This window comes from Plecotus auritus (assembly GCF_963455305.1).
Source record: "Plecotus auritus genome assembly, chromosome: 6".
Taxonomy (NCBI): Eukaryota; Metazoa; Chordata; class Mammalia; order Chiroptera; family Vespertilionidae; genus Plecotus; species Plecotus auritus.
In genome coordinates, this window is record NC_137773.1 from 168,948,494 (window position 1) to 168,963,542 (window position 15,049).

Below are 15,049 nucleotides of genomic sequence, written 5' to 3' on the forward strand. Positions count from 1 at the left end.
CTTCACCGGCAAGGTCCCAGGAGGGGCAGGGAAAGGGGGATAGTACCTCCCATCCCCCTGACTTCATATGGGCTCCTGGTTGCCCCTCTGCTTCTGGCCAGCAGAACTGTCCTTAGAAATACTGTGAGGCGTGAGTTTCCTGCACGTCTGGAAGGGAACAGAGCGCGCCCTTGCAGACATCCTGCACTCCCTGTCTCCTCACCTCCTCCAGGATGCCTTCCCAGCCCCTGGGCAGACCCGGGCTCCTCATGGCCTTCCATGCACTGTCCTGCAGGTGGCGTGATCCCCCTGGACGGTGGCTGCTCCCATCTGCCACTGTCTCCCACATTAGCCTCCAAGCTCCGTAAGAGCAGGGACCTCACTGTGCTCTTCTGTATTCTGAGCACCTCGCCCGGGGTCTGGCCAGGCACTCAGTAACATCTGGGGAAAGAACGGGCGGATTCAGACTACCTGAGACTCGGTACAGACTGCCCGTTAAGAGCTCGGGCACGCGGATTGGAATCCCAGTGCTGTTACTTATTAGCAGTGTGAGCCTCCGTTTCCTCATCAGTGAAATGAGAATAACAGGAGGACCACCCTCAAAGGACTGATGTCAGGGTCAAATAAGATGGTGAGGTAAAGGCCTGAGCACTGATCGGATCGGGGCAAGCAGGGAGGAGTGGAAGATGTGCACCTGCTCATGTCCCAGCCGTCGCCAGGGAATTCCTAAAAACGTGGAAACTATAACCACCATCGTGGGCTGGACTGAGCACCCTTGGGGCGTGGTCATGTCCATCGTAACACCGGGAGGAGCCCAGGAATAGTGCCCCTGGGCCGGGTCCTGCGAGGAAGCAGGCTCTGGGGGCCACAGGAGGCAGCCGCAGAAATCAAAACCACGGATCTATTAGAAAAGCTCAAATGGGAAGCCGAGGTCGCTTCCGGTTGTCACCTGCTGTCAGGAACCGGGCGTGGGCTCCGCCACACTCCGAGCCTTTTACTTTCTGTATGTAAGGCTCCATCCCCCTCCCCTCCAGCGCTGCCCACAGATTCCTCCCACACGTCTCAGCTGTTCCTCAGCTGCTCCCACCGCAGGTCTCCTTCCACGGAGCGTGTGGCTGAAAGCACTTTTCATGTCTCACAAAGCAAACAAGCCTAGCAAACGCTGGGTGGGGGGTGAGGGGAGAAAAATCGAATACATCACAGAAAAGCCTTAATGAAGCGATTTTTCTGTTCCAGGGCTCCCTGTAATTTTCACATCAGGCACCGTCTTTGTAATTTGGAAGTTAAGTGAATGAAAGAGGCTGCGCCACAGCCATGTTCCCGAGCAGACCACCAGCTGCACACGGAGCTGCCAAATCAGGTGCAGATACAAAGCCCTGAAGATAACTGTGGGGCATAGCCCCCGGCCACCCAGCCCCATTCCCCACCCCCTAACCCCCGGCCCGTGACTACAGAGGCTGAAAGCCGAGCCTGCTTTCCTAGGCCCCTCGAAGCTGGGGCAGCCACGGGACACGGCTGAGCTGGGGCGGAAAGCACATCACTGGCCTCTTGCTGGGGATGCCAAGGAAGTTCTTGCTTTCCAGATAAAGAAGCAGTCAGTCACCCTGCCCCTTCCATGGGAATTTATAAAAGCACATATCTCGCCCCAGCTGGTTTGGCTCAGCGGACAGAGTGTCGGCCTGTGGCCTGAAGGGTCCCGGGTTCGATTCTGGTCAAGGGCACATGCCTGGGTTGCGGGCTTGATTCCCAGTAGGGAGTGTGCAGGAGGCAGCCAATCGATTCTCTCTCATCATTGATGTTTCTCTCTCTCTCTTCCTCTCCCTTTCTCTCTGAAATCAATAAAAACATATATTTTTAAAAAGCACATATCTGACCATGCCATTCATCAGGATCCTTTAAGAGTTTCCCACGGCCCCCATGATAAAGTGCCAATTCCTGAAGACCTACAGGCCTTGCCTGATGGGCCCTAACCACTGCCCCAGCTTCGCCAGCCCTGCCTCTCGTGGCTCTCTGATATTCCAATACACTGACAGTCCTTCAGCTCCTCAAACTGTCACATGGATCTCTGTTTTCGGGTCACCACACATGGTTGTTCCTTATTTGGGGGGCTCCCCTCCAGCGTTATGGCCCACTTAACCCTTGCTCACCTGTCCGCGTCCTGAGCAGGGAAATTTCCCATTTCAGATATTACACTTTTCTGTTCTAGATTTCCAGTGCTCATTTGTTTTTAATGGTTTCCATTTCTCTTGTGAGATTCCCCATTGTTCACTCATTATGACCATCTATTCCTTTAAGTTCCCGATCAGTTATATAATAAATGCCTCTGGCTTTATTTCCTAATTCCAACTTCTGGGTCACCTCAGGATCTATTTCCTTTTTTAAATGTTTATTTCTATGCCTTTTTAAACTTTGACTATGGGTCACATTTCCTGATTCTCTACAAAGCTAGAAACTTTTTATTACATGTTGAACATCACAGGTGAAACCAACCTTGCAGGGAGTCTGGATTATGTTGTCTCCCTTTAAAGGCGTTGAATTTTTGTTCTAAAAGTTCCTTGTGAACCTGTCAGGCCTTTTTTTTTTTTTTTTTTTTAATAAGGTGAGTCTATTTTAATTCTGTCCTCATTCCTAGAGTGTTACCTGTATGTCTAATATATGGCTCTGCGGGGGTGTCACATGCATACTTTCGTCTGGGCCATAACCCCAAGGTCTCTGAGCACCGTGCAAGCCCCTGGTGGCTCTGCTCTCTCTCAGTCCCACAACAATCATTTTCCATTGGGCCTGATGGTGCCTTGCAGCCCTCAGCCAAGAGCCTGCAGTGAACACAGATTTCTGCCCACTCCTACCACTCCCACTTCTTCCGATTTTCAGGGCAGACCAAGTGCTGACCTCCAAAGACAGCTTTTTCAATAAATCTGCACAGGAGTTCAGCAAGAACCCAGCAAGTCACCATGGTAACTAGCAGTTCTGATGAACAGTTGAAAATTCACAGTTGACAATTTAAAGAATAATGCCCCTCAGTTAGGTTATTACATTTCCAACTTGAGGCAGAGGTCAAAACAGAAGAGCTAATTAGGTGGCTTTACCACAGTGCCTGCTACAGAGCCATGGGACGGGTCTGGAGCTGACCTGTCAGCAGAGAGGGGCTCCCACTGCCGGGACGTTACAGAAAGCACTGTCCTCAGCCTTGTGCTTCTCCTCCTGTCTCTCCATAGTACCATGTGCTTACAAGGACCGAGGCACTGTGCTAACCAGTTCTAACGAGTAGTTTTCCAAATCCATACGCCATGCTCAGTTGTGTTCTGAATAAATTATAATGGAAAAATAGCCTCATTTAAGAAACATCTTTTAACCAAGGGGAAAACAGGAGGCAGTAGGGGGGCGGGGGAGGAGGAGAAAGAAAGAAACGTCTTTTGAGTGAGAGAACTGGGGGTCATCTATCCATATGGCGTTGGTCTTTGGTGCTGCCCGCCAACACGCACGCATGAGTGGGGAGCCTGCGGGCCGACACTCACCTTTGCATAAGCGGTTGTCTTGAGAAACCACTGCCTGAGGTACTTCTGCTCGACCTTCGCTCCGGAGCGCCACGAACAGCCCTGTTCATCCACCTGCTCGTTGGCCAGCACTGTTTGGTCCACGGGGTCCCAGTTGACCAAGGCCTGTACCAACCATGAAACAAAATGGTGCAATCTGGTGAGTGCACTGAAGGACCCCCTCGAGGTTCCTCCCATGGGAGGGGTCTGCGAACGCACCTGCTCGGTGCACCGCGTGGCCAGGAAACCACCAGCGAGCCCTAAGGAGCGCACGGAACGCCCTCCATGCCGCCCTCCCATTAGAATACGCTTCGGGCGGCAGCTGTAAGCACGTGTCTAGCTCAGGTTTGGTATCTTCTTGCATAAAAGGATGAAGTTGCAGGATTTGAAGTTTTAGTAAACAGAGAAAGAGAAGTAACAATGGTACCTAGAGCCTAGCAGAAATCAGTTATTTTAGGGGAAACAAGTATATTTACTTTAATATAAATAGCCAACCGTTCCCGAGTGACCACCATGTGCCGGACGCTGGGCTAAGTGCCTTCCTAATGCTGGCTTTCCGCATCCTCACAACAACCTTTTAAGGCATGAATAGTGTTATCCCCACATTGCAAAGCAGGAAACTGAGGCACAGAGATCATATAACCTGCCGAAGGTCACCCAGGAAGCGACAGAGACAGGATCAGAACTCAGACTATGGGAACTGTGAAAACTGTCTGCAATTTTTAAAAAATTTTATCTCTGCTGCTGGCAATAGTAGGGCTTCCCTAAATCCTACAAAAACAATCACTTTATTCCATTTAAATGACTGTATCACATATGTAGAGTAGTGTGAATAAATCAAGATACAGAGTATTCCCAATACCCCCAAAAATTCTGTTGTGTGGTCTCGCAATCAACATCTGTCCCTAGGAGGTAGCAATCTTTTGAGATCTTTCTGAATACTTTTATGTGGCTGAGAGACCCTGAAATCTTAACCACTATGAAGTTTCCCTCCATAGCTCTAATTCACTTCTATCTTCATATAAAATAAATACCTCTGCCATTGACATCATTCCTTTACCACATTTAGGTACAACTTAGTGCAAAGAAGTCAATGAGTACAGAGTTTGGGCACTAAAATATCCTGGCTTGATAAGCGCTGTTATTTTAAAATATGGTTTTTATTGATTTTCAGAGAGAGAAAGGGAGCAGAGAGAGACATAGAAACATCAATGATGAGAGAGAATCATTGATCTGCTGCCTCCTGCACTCCCCCTACTGGGGATGGAGCCTGCAACCCGGGCATGTGCCCTGACCTGGAATGGAACTATGACCTCCTGGTTCATGGGTGGACGCTCAACCACTGACCCACACCAGCCAGGTACTCATTGTTATTTTTAATTTTAATAAGCAATTCTAATAAGAGATTGTGCTGAATATTGTCTATTTGCCCCTCCAAATCCTCTTTCCCTCTTCTGCACCCTGGCTTGCCCTCTGGCTGGGTTCAGCCAATGACAGGTGCCCTGGCCTCCTTCCAGCCAGACCATGACTGGAACACTGAAGGCACAGCCCCTGCCCTCTGTCACAGCCACCGCCCTCCTAGTTCCAGTGCCTGGTCCCTGAGGTCGCCCCTTCAGCTGGGCTGGCAAAAGCTTCCTTCTGTTGCCAGGACCAGGGGCTTGACCATGCTGTGGGCTTCCCTACACCCTACAGAAACAGTCCCTTTATAACATGATCCTTTCGGACACACCCTCTACTTCCTGCTGGACCCTGACTGACCCAGAGACATATCTAAAATCTACATAAAAAGGAGGGTGGAGGCTAGGCTAACCCATCTGTGGGTAGTGACTTTACAACTGGAAAGCAGCATGTCCACCAAGACACGTAAGCCTGTGAAGCCTGCAGTCAGTGTTAAAGGCGTGTAGTGAGGGACTCCCCTCATTCTAGGGCCCCCCAAGCCTTGAGTACATAGAGATAAAATAATAACCTTAGACGTGAAAACTCTAGGCTAATAAACCAAGGTGATTTACTTATCTATTATTATTGCCTATATTAGGGGTTGGGAGGGATTTCATTTAAAATAAATAAGGCAGCCCTAGCTGGTTGGCTCAGTGGATAGAGGGTCAGCCTGCGAACTGAAGGTTCCTGGGTTTGATTCTGGTCAAGGGCACATGCCGGGGTTGCGGGCTCGATCCCCAGTAGGGGGCGTGAAGGAGGCAGCTGATCAATGATTCTCTCTCATCATTGATGTTTCTATCTTTCTCCCTTCCCCTTCCTTTCTGAAATCAATAAAAATATATTTAAAAATAAATAAAATAAATAAGGTAGCCCTAGCCGGTTTGGCTCAGTGAATAGAGCGTCAGCCTGCAGACCAAAGGGTACCAGGTTCGATTCTGGTCAAGGGCACGTACCTCGGTTACAGGCTCCTCCCTGGCCCAGGATCTGATAGGGACTCCTGCAGGAAGCAACCAATCGATGTGTTTCTCGAGCCCGCAACCCCGGCATGTGCCCTTGACCAGAATCAAACCCAGGACCCTTCAGTTTGCAGGCTGACCCTCTATCCACTGAGCCAACCAGCTAGGGCTACCTTATTTATTTTAAATGGTATCCCTCCAAACCCCTAATATAGGGAATAATAATAGATAAGTAAGTCACCCTTGGTTTATTAGCCTAGAGTTTTCATATCTAAGGTTAATATTTTATCTCTATGTACTCAAGGCTTGGGAGGCCCTGGAATAAGGGGAGTCACTCACTACTGTCCCTCTCTCTTCCAATCTCCCTAAAAATCAACGGGAAAATATCCTCGGGCAAGGATTAACAATAAATAAATAAATGAGGTAAAAAGAAAGAGCCAAGTATTGTTTAGTATTGTGGAAAGTTCTTCCAAATGGCAGCCCACCCGCCGCCGCCCCCACGCCCTCCCAAAAAACCCACACAGAACTAAAACTGCATAAAATATAAAACGGAGATAAAAAGCCCTATATGCTTCCATCTGTGCCTCCCACCCCCACCAACCTCAGAGGATCAAGAAGAAGCAAACACTCAATACTGCAAAAAAACAAACAGGACTTTATTTTCTTATCAACAGTTCCCACACGGCCGGCATCTCCCCGGCTCTAGGTTACAAAATGCAAGGAGGAAGATGTGTTCCTAAGAGGTTTACAAGTTATAACAAAACCTTAGTGTTGGATGAGAAACAAAGAAAAGCAAAACACAAAAGCAATTTTTCCCCCAGTGAACGTCCTGGCGGAACAGGAAAAACACCAAAGGAAATAGCGTTTCAGATCAAAGATGCATCAGCTGTGAGAACCCCTCTCCTTTCTTCCCACGATCCCATCTGCCTCAACCACAGAGATGCAGGGTCCCAGCTCAGCCTTCCCTCGGGGGGTCACCCCAGGGGTGGCCGCAGGGCAGGGCCCTGGCATCCGGGCGCAGCACAAGCGGCCTCTCCACGCCCTGGAGCTGCTCCCAACGCCCTTTCCCGGGTCTCCTCTCTCACTACCGGTCTCTCGCACACAGCCTCCCTCGGAGCCAGGGCTCTTTACCACATCCCCGATGTCCATGTTGTGAACAGGTACTTTGATGGACACCCTGATTGTCAAGCAAGCACAGTCTTGCTACATAGAATACAATTTCTCGACAACCTCACCTGGCTGACATGTATGTTCTCTGTTCCCCACCGAAGCCAACGCCACGCTCCTCTACAGTTCACTACCCACCTCGGCAGGATCTGAATTTTAAAATCAACCTTCCGTCGATACTGAAGCCACCGAAACCCCTGCAAACACACTGAGCTCCAGCCCACTTGGCCACTGCTTCCCTCACACAGTTAGCTGGTACCTCCAAATACGAGCACGCCCCCAGCTGATCCAGGGTTGAACACGGGATTCGCCTTTGTTTGCCTGGGTGCTGCATGGGAAGCTTTTAGAAAGCGTTTTAGAAATGCGTTCCATGGCACCGTCAGGCTCTCGGGGATGCCGGCGACGGCGGGCTCCACGGGGGATTCTCAAGGCGGTGTCACCCTGAGTTTGTCCGCTCCCTTCTCTGTGACACAGCAGCTGCGGTGCCCCCTGCCCGCGGGCCTCCTGTGCCACCCGTCACCTTTCTCATCTCATCTTCCTCTTGCTTGGGTTCTCTTCCCCTCACCCCCTGGGCCGCACTTTGCACAGGATGCCTGTCCCGTCCAGATCACCCTCCATCAGCTTTGGTCTCCGGCCAGGGCATCGCTCCTCGGGCCTCTGGCTCCTCCCGATCGTCCTTGCTTCTTCCTCCTCAGGCTCTGCTTTGCTACCCCTTTTCTGGGGACACAGACAGGCAGCTTCTGGCTCCAGAAGGCTGGTAAAGTATATGGTTCAGGGTATTGATTTTCTCAAAGTCTACTAGCTTTTTTCTTGACAAAAGGATGCTTAATTAAGGAACACCACATAGATCTTACTAAAGGATGTAATTCTCAAAATCGATATTGCTCCATTCCATCCAGAATGGGCCGAATTTGGACGGAGTCCAGGGGAAGGGGGTGGGTGCCCAAGGCTACTGCCACCGCCTTCCGCAGCCCCGGGGGCAGAGTGGGAGAGGCCGTGCGCTTCCTGGAGACGAGGCCGCACTGCACACCCAGCTTAGGAGGCTGAATTAGCCCTGCCACCAGCTGCCACTGAAGTCCTGGAGACGGCCAACGACAAACTCCTAGACAGGCACGCTCCATAGTTCCCCAGAATGTCCAAGCACCAGGCAACATCACTCGTCTCTCTCCTAACTACACCCACGGAATAATCTTTTTTAAATCACAGAGGTAAACTCATGTTCTCCCAAGTACAGGTCTTGGAAAGCTTGTATCTGCCCATCATGAGCTCACAGCTTCATTGTTGCTGACACTGTACAATGAAATATGTCAACATTTGGGAGAGCTGCATAACTCACTGTGATGTGTTTTCCACATGCCTAATGTATGATACAAAATTATGCAGAGGTGAAAAATCCATGCAAAGTGCAAGATAGACCAGTCCAATCCATTTTAATTTAACAGAGTACAAAAAGGTCACTGATGTTTCAGATTCAATACTGCAGCTAAAGTTTAAGAAACCACCACTTGCTGACTTTCGCTATAGTATCAAAGAAGAATATTCACAATTATGGGAAGTGGTTATTAAGTGACCCTTCCACTTTTAACAGGTTCTGTTCATTCAGTCTTCTGGTATTTACCACTATAACTTTAAGTAATAAAAGTATGCTTCAATTTCAGATATTGTCTTTAGACAGTTCTGGGGACCCTGGGCCATGCCTGGTGGATACTCAGCATGGTCGGCCATACAGCCTTCCTCCCACCCTCGACCCCTCTTCTAATTCACCCTATTTTTGTTAGCTTTAATAGCTACCTTTCTAACTTAAGAAATACATAGATGTAAACCTCTAACTTCTCATCTCTGACTCCTTGCTGGGAAAGATGAAGAGATGGTCTCACACTTGCTTCTATTTTTCTCCCCCAAGTTCACCTCCTGTTTTTTGTTGCTACGTTATTTTTATGTTGTCAATGTTCAAGACATCTTTGTTTTATTCTGAAATTCGAGTTGAGCCTTCTGCATCCATCTCTATATTGAGTCTAAAGCTTTTCAAACCTAACAATAATGATACTGTAAGTATTATTCATTGTAAGACCAAGCAGTGTGAAGTGACCCACAGAACAGTAAATGTATTCTGTGTCGTTAAATCCCTCTGGTCAAAGGCGAATGCCGTTTCCACTTGTTACTTCTGGATTTTCTAGACCCACATTGTCTAGTAGAATGTTCTGTGATGATGGAAAATGTTCTAGATCCGTGATGTCCAATCTTCGCTACTCGCACGTGAATGGGGACCTCAATCTTAATGTTAATTAATCTCCATTATGTTAAACTGAAATATCAACACCACATGCTGTTGGTGGTTACAGTACTGGACAGCGATGACCACACTGTGACCCTCTCCCTCCTCCCCAGCATCTCAGAAGCATCCACTGTTACTGAGCTCCCTCCATGACACGCTCCTCCCCTTCTTGGGAGACCACTGTGATGGTTGTCCTTCAAATATCATCTCTGTCCTCCCAAGACCCTGAGACGATGATGTTACCACCCACTGAGCAGGGAAAGAACCACACTTCCTGGAGGTGACTGACCCAGCGCAGAGCGGGGAGGGGTCGCGGAGCTAGGGTCTGGGAAGCCTGCATTCCTCCTCTGCTCCCGTCCCGATCTCAGCCCAGGCACCAGACACTGTTACGTGCTGGGAATTCAAGTGTGGAAGAACCAAGCCCTGTCCCGGAAGCAGCAAACTAAGCCAGGCGTCGCTACTTTCTGGATCTGCTGCGACCAAGGCCGTGAACTTGAGGTCATGGTCATTTTCACGGCTTCTGGGCAAATAGGGCGTATTTGTTTCTTGTTTAACAATGGTGTGTTCTAAGCAGACGGAGGAAATTTATTTAAAGGGCAGCTAACTTGGACTTACCTCCTTCTGATAGGCCAGTCCAGCATTGTAGAGCTTGATAAAGAGGTACTGAGTCCACTTGTAGTAGTCTGGTAAACACGTGGTTATTTCCTGCCGGAGAGGGAGAAGAAGTCACCCATTGGCCACTGTGAACACTTGCCCCCACGCCACTATGCACAGGCCTTACAGTGTTTTGAAAAGCAATCTCACTGCAAACCTGTGACCGACTATCCTCCCTCCCACCGATTGGTAAAGTGAGGGAAGAGAGACGTGATTGAAATGCCAGCCCCACCTTCCCTGTTTAAAGATGAGAAAATCAACCCGAAGTCTTCTGCACACCCCTCCCTCCACCCATGCAACGAACATGTGAATTACACTGTACGAAATGGGGTTCTATCATTTTTATCAGCACAAACATATTTGGGGGGCCACAAAGCTCATTCGTGAAAGCAGTTCATTTTTAAATATATTTCTTTATTGACTTCAGAGAGGAAGAGAGAGTGATAGAGAGATAGAAACATCAATGATGAGAGAGAATCATTGATTGGCTGCCTCCTGCACACCCCCTACTGGGGATTGTGACCACAACCAGGGTACATGCCCTTGGCCGGAATCGAACCTAGGACCCTTCAGTCTGCAGGCTGACGCTCTATCCATTGAGCCAAACCGGCTAGGGCAGCAGTTAATTTTTAAAGCAATCACAAAATCCAAGAGGAGTATTTTCCCGCTTTCATACGCTCTCCATTTGAAAATAAACCTTGTGTTTCCACATATAAACAGGGCCTGGTATCTCCTTCAGGCTCATTCTCCCCCATGTATTCCATTATGTGAGTCAGGCTGGCGTCTACATAGGAAGACCCACCAAAAACATTACCAAGTATTAAACTTAGTGAGAAGGCACCTGGCTTGTATTTCCAGCCTAAACCGAAGCCTCCCCACATTTACTTTCTGTCCTGAAAACGCCTTTGCTATGGAATCTTGAAAGACAGGTTATTGATTCATCCCGGTAAGGCTGGGTTGACAAGGTCAATAAGCACAAAGACCTACAATCACACTGCTTCCTTCTCCTGCTCTTTGCGCACAACAGTTAACAGAGGAATGGACGGAGGACGGGGCACAGTCCAAATGGTTCCACCTGTACGGACATCCGCCTTTCTTCAGATGGAGGAGAGAGCTGAAGCCCAGCGGGGAGGGCAAGTAGGGCCGGAGCTGAACAGGGCATCTGGGAAACTCGAGGCGCTCCCAATGGGCTACTTCTCTTAGGTAAGATGCTTGTGTATTATGTCCTTTTATGTGCTGACTAATAAAAACAGCAGAGTAATCACTACTAGAAAACAAAGAGCTCGGATCACCAGATCCACTCGCCACGCCCCTGCAAGGCAGAGAGGGAACAACCAGCCCATCTAACAGCTCTGCCCCTATGACCCCCGGGGCCAGCCCCATGCAGCGCCTCAGCTGTGACTCCGAGTGCTGAGCTATGAGCACCAAAGCCAGTCCCAGCTCCCAGGCTGCACACACACCCAGTCTGCAGGAGCCACGTGCCCCAAGTGCCTCGCCAGCTCAGGAATGGGACCAGCGCACTGTGGGTGGGCTTGCTCCCCAACACCTCCAAATTCACCCTCATCCCAGATCTTTTCCTCTACCCCTCCCCATGGCACATAACTCGTTTTCTTCGTTTCCCAGACAAGCAACTGAAGAATTTGCATTTCTTTATTTTTTTTTTTTATTTTTTTTTGGGGGGGGGGGGAGGAAGGGAGAGACAGAGAGAGAAACATCGACTTGTTGTTCTCCTTGTTTATGGATTCATTGGTTGATTCTTGTATGAGCCCTGACTGGGGATCAAACCTGCAACCTTGGCATATCGGTATGGCGCTCCAACCATCTGAGCTACCCGGCCAGGGCAAAAACTTGTAATTCTAATAAAACCGGGGCAGGAGCTATGTTGAGATGTTTAATTTGTTCATCACTGTCTGCTCAGGTCCTGGCACATCGAGGCACCCCAAAATTATTGTTGAATGAAGAATAAACTAAACAGCCCAGCCCATCTAACTCCTGCATGTTGAATCAAACAAAATCAAATCACATTGTTAGTCTATAAGATGAACTAGGGCAGGGGATGCAAGAAGGTGGTAAAAATATTCCCAGGCTTGTTATGGTTTGTTTTTGCAAATTCTTATTCATTAGAAGTTTTTAAAAAATGCATGAAGCTACTATGAAAAAATGACAGTTAAATTTAGGAGGTGACGGTTCTCTTTTCTCTACTTATCTGTATCGTTAAGTTTTTCATAATAAAGCATCAAAATACTTCCAATAAACACATATAATATACATATATATGTGTTTTCTCAGCCCTGAATCTGCTTCTATAGATTGAGAATAATAACTACACAGCAACAGACCAGTATTATTATCTTCATCCAGGTTTATGGTTTTGAAAACCACTTTCACTTGAACTAGAAGGAAGATCACAGGTCCAGTCAGAGGGAAAAAAGATGCTGTCCAGCCGAGCATTAGCCTATTTCACCCGCCAGGAATGCCATCTCTTTGGAAGAGCCAGCTCCGAGGTGCGCTGAGCGGCGGGCACTGCAGGCCCCTCCCCGCCTGCCTTCAGACTGGGTCTGACCCGTGTTGCTCACATCGGGTTTCTGCGTGTCACTGGAGGAAAAGTCACGCCAGCTGCTGGAAGGGTACAGCTTGCAAACCAGTACTCCAGGACCATCATCCATTCCCGACAGCGGAGGAGAGAAAGTTCTGTGCTGTGACCGCCGTGGGACCTGCGAGCTGGATGGACCTGGGCCAGAGTGGGAGAGGGTTCGCTGCAGCCCCCTTAGAGATGGACCGAAAGTGATGCTCATTCTGACATAAATCAGCGCCCCTCCCTTGCCTCCTGCGACGAGCTGGTTCCTGGAACAGGCTGTTTACAGGCTGGTCAAGCATGTAAAGTAATTTCCGCACCTGGACGCATGCATGTACTAGCACCCGTGACTGGCCCCCCATCCCCCTTACCCTATATAATTCTTTGGCGCCTGCCAAGCAGCGTGATGATCCATTTATTTCCTCTTGCAGCCTCCAAGACATGCCTTGTGAGTTTCCCCTAATAAACGCTGTTAATTACCAGCTGGGGTGGCAGCCTCTATCTTCATCTCTCCTGCCCTCTGTTACAGAGGAAGATTTTCAGTGCCAGGAACGTGCCCTGTGTCTGACTGTGTGAACGCCGATGGCTTTACTTGAGTGCATGTTTACCACTCACACAGTCCCCTCTGAAGTCCCGGTGTCCCCTGCCCAGAGGAAGCTGGGAGCGCTCCTGCCCATTTATTCCCACCTGCTGCACAGAGGTCCACTAGGACCCTCGGTATCATCCTCTCCATGAAGAAATGGCAGACCAGGTGCCCCAAGGCTCCCTAGTCCAGTCTCATGAGAACCACAAACATGGTGGGGAGAGACCCTGCTCAAAAATGCATTTCCCTAAAAATATCAGAACGCTTCTAGAACCTTCCTTGACTTGCTGGTTTTAAAAACAACAAAACAAAACAACTATTTCTAATCTTCTATTACCTCATCTCAGTAAAAAATCCCCAAAAAGGGGACATCTGTAATACTCTCAACAATAAAGTTAAAAAAAAAATCACCAGACATCTTTCTGAAATTCAACTGCTGAAAGCTTTCCCTTTAGTCTGGCTAAAATGGAGACTCCCTTCCACATTTCCCTGAGAACTTCTTACTTAACCCAGCTCTGTAGACAAGGCTCTCCTGGGGTTTCAGCACCACGATGCTCACTGCCCTTCCTCCCTTCCTCCTCCTAAAGCAGGATTCTCACAGGAAATGTTTGCTCTCGAGGACACCTGGTGATACCTGGAGACACTTCTGTCTGTCACACTGTGGTGGGGAGGGTGTTGCTGACATAGTGAGTAGAGGCCAGGGATGTTGCTAAAACCCCTTCCATGCACAAGACAGTCTCTAGAACAAAAAATTATCCAAGTCCAAGCGTGCCAACGGGAGAAACCTGCTCCGTGGGTTTTGATTTTTTCAGTTTGACTCTGTAACCTCAGGCAGATTAAAGGGCCAAGCAACTTTCCGATAGGCATTCCATAAGAAGGCATAAAACATCCTTGGGAAAGTGGGAATGCCAGCCCCTGAGCTTGGGCTTCCCTTCCCCAGCTGCTGTGACCCCAGCACTGCTGAGCACATGGGGCAGGGCCCTCATTCCCAGGGAGCTCGTCCCTTCTCCCAGCTCTGAGACCAACCCCGGGAGAGACCAGGCAAGCCTGGGGGTGTGGGCAGACACAGTTCTGAAACTCGGTTATGCATGCAGAGTGCTGCTCCCTGGGTATGAGTGATTGGTTTTCCTTCCTAAATGTTAAATCATTTAATAGGCCTCCAAGTGGTTGTCTGACTTGGAAAATCTCTTGTAATAAATTCATGTAATACGGTTCCTATTGTAAAGTTAGAGAGGCGTATCGTTTTTCATGATACATCAGTTTACCGCCTTCCATGAAAAAGTTGTTGACAAGTTAAGTGTTCAAAGATTATCCGTTGGAATCTGGCCCACAGCACCCGAATGTCCTGGCCCAGCCCTGCCTGTACCTCAAGGGGGAGCCCAATGTCTGTGGGGTGGGGATTCCTGCCCCCCACCCCATTGCTGCAGTGGGAAAGCACTGACTTGGGAAGACTTCTTAGTCAAGCACAGGCTGTTTACTCTGTTCCAGAACCCTCTTCATTCTTGCGCTTGCCTTTCCCTGCTTCCCAGACAAGCCACCACATAATGCATCTTGTTTTTGAAACAGAAAGTCAGGTTACTCAAAGTTATACGCCAAAAGCAGCTGCGGCGCGGCCACACCCACACAGATCCACAGGAAGGTGTCATGTTCCTATCCCCTGAGCTCCAGAAGCGCCATCCACCTGCCAGGAGACCGAATCTCTGCACCCGGGACCCAAGCAGAGTCATCCTCCCCACTGCAGTCTTCATTCTGCAATACCTGGCTTTTAGCATGAAAAGCGTGTTGCCCGTTCGCGGCCAAACACAGAGCCCGGCCCAGAAGGTGAGCCCCTCAGAACACAAGTGAGGCTCGATGGTCCTTCGAGACCTGCCACCCAACCGGCACACCGCT

General features: G+C 49.2%; 1 protein-coding gene across 2 annotated transcripts in view; it reads right to left on the minus strand.

Moving 5' to 3' along the window:
• LARS2 (leucyl-tRNA synthetase 2, mitochondrial) overlaps positions 1-15,049 on the minus strand; it is a 114,592-nt gene that overhangs the window by 54,096 nt on the left and 45,447 nt on the right. For both annotated transcript variants that reach the window (XM_080676625.1, XM_080676624.1), the window contains 2 exons: positions 9,963-10,052; positions 3,495-3,638 (listed from right to left, as the gene is read on the minus strand). In XM_080676625.1, coding sequence (XP_080532751.1) covers positions 3,495-3,638; positions 9,963-10,052 — 234 coding nt within the window. The remainder of the gene's footprint in view (positions 1-3,494; positions 3,639-9,962; positions 10,053-15,049) is intronic.